The sequence below is a fragment of the Pteropus alecto genome, unplaced genomic scaffold (genome assembly GCF_000325575.1).
Source record: "Pteropus alecto unplaced genomic scaffold, ASM32557v1 C19325186, whole genome shotgun sequence".
NCBI lineage: Eukaryota > Metazoa > Chordata > Mammalia > Chiroptera > Pteropodidae > Pteropus > Pteropus alecto.
The window spans coordinates 3,654-5,314 of record NW_006494603.1 but is presented as its reverse complement, the minus strand read 5'-3'; the positions used below and the strand labels follow the sequence as shown (position 1 = coordinate 5,314).

The 1,661-nt window shown below is 40.8% G+C and overlaps 1 protein-coding gene across 1 annotated transcript; it reads right to left on the bottom strand.

Moving 5' to 3' along the window:
* Positions 1–4: 4 nt before the first annotated feature.
* Positions 5–707, bottom strand: LOC102895722 (olfactory receptor 4C12-like; the record flags this gene model as incomplete). The annotated part of the gene is made up of 1 exon (XM_006925328.1): positions 5–707. A coding segment is annotated over exon 1 (675 nt), but the record flags the coding sequence as incomplete, so codon positions are not given.
* Between the last annotated feature and the right edge of the window lie 954 nt (positions 708–1,661).

Here is a 1,661-nt window from a genome sequence, read left to right as displayed (position 1 = left end):
TGTAGGTCCTTAGGGAGTGCAAGATGACCACATAGGAGGCCACCAAGAGGAGGAAGTTTAACAAGCAGATGAACCCACTGTTGGCAGCAACAAAGAGACCAAGAGTATGAGTGTCCATGCACACGAGTTGCAACAGAGGGTACAAGTCACACATGAAATGATCTATGACATTGGGGCCACAGAAGGGCAGCCAGACTGTGAAGAGAATCTGAATGGTTGCATGGAGAAATCCTCCAGTCCAGGCCACTCCCAGCAGAAGCCTGCACAGCCTGTGGCTCATGATGGCTGTATAGTGCAAAGGTTTGCAGATGGCCACGTAGCGATCATACGCCATCACTGTCAGCAGGATGATCTCAGTGGCACCAAAAATGTGTTCTGCATACACTTGAGCCATACATCCATTAAAGGAGATAATTTTCTTCTCATGAAGGGAGTCCATAATCAGTTTAGGAGCTGAAGAAGAAGAATAAATTGTGTCTATCAAGGAAAGCTGAGTCAGGAAGAAGTACATGGGGGAGTTCAGAGCCTGGCTGGTGGTAATGGTAACCACGATGAGCAGGTTGCCTGAAAGTGTTACCATGTATAGGACCAAAAATATCACAAACACTACTTTCTGCATTTTGGGGTTCTGTGTAAGGCCTACTAAAATGAATTCAGTCACATTCCTTTTCTGCTCCATCTATGCAGTGTGGGTGATAAAAACTCCAGAAAGGAATGCTTTACCTTTAAAATAAAAAATAAAAAGGAAGGAAAGATGGAAGAAAAAGAACTTACATATTGATACTGATAGTTAATAAGTCAAGTCTATATAGTCAACCAGATAAGTTTAATGCAGTCTATTTCCATTTGCATGATGAAGAATACACATATCATTCAATTAAACTTCAAGATAATATTTAAAACTAAGTTTTGCCATTATTAATTCTCACTTTCTCCTGGACCTCAGATTCCTTTATTCCCTATATCTTAATATATTTCTAAAACACAAAGACAGTGAAGGGTAAGATGAATTGTCCCTGTTACACGTGGGCAAGGTACATAACGAGGTACATGGAAAGGAAATCTCTTCCAGATGATTCCACAAATGCTTCACTGAGAAGCTAGCCTTACAGTTCAGAGCCCCAGGATAGCGGTCTCCCTTCTGGATACCCCACTGCATCAGAGTCCTTCCAGGCACAAGAACCATAGAGAAGAAAGTTGAGTGCACTTCTAATTGCCAATTTTTCTCTAGAAGAAGTGGCCCCTGGGGAACCAACAACTGACTACTAATATGTTTTTATAAATTCCTGAAGGTCTGTTTCAAAGGTCAGATTTCATGATCAAAATCAAACAGAAAACCAAAATTCGATTCATTACTTCCGTTTCTTGCAAATCTTAAAGTAATTAGAATATATTATTAAAGCTCTTCTCTTTCACAATTTTCACCTGCCTCCTTTTGCCCCATACCATACAGAAACAGCTTGGACTTATGTCAGAATTCGTGTCTTTGATGTCCTATGTTAACTGACGGACGCAAGCACAAATCGGTTCCTCTTCTGTCCTACCCCAAGACCAATAGTGTGGCTATTGCCACTCAAATCTGCTAATACCAGTTCTTTTGAAAGAATGAGAAATGAAGAAAAGCGTTGATCTAGCAAGAAGGCCCTGACCGTTAATAAAAG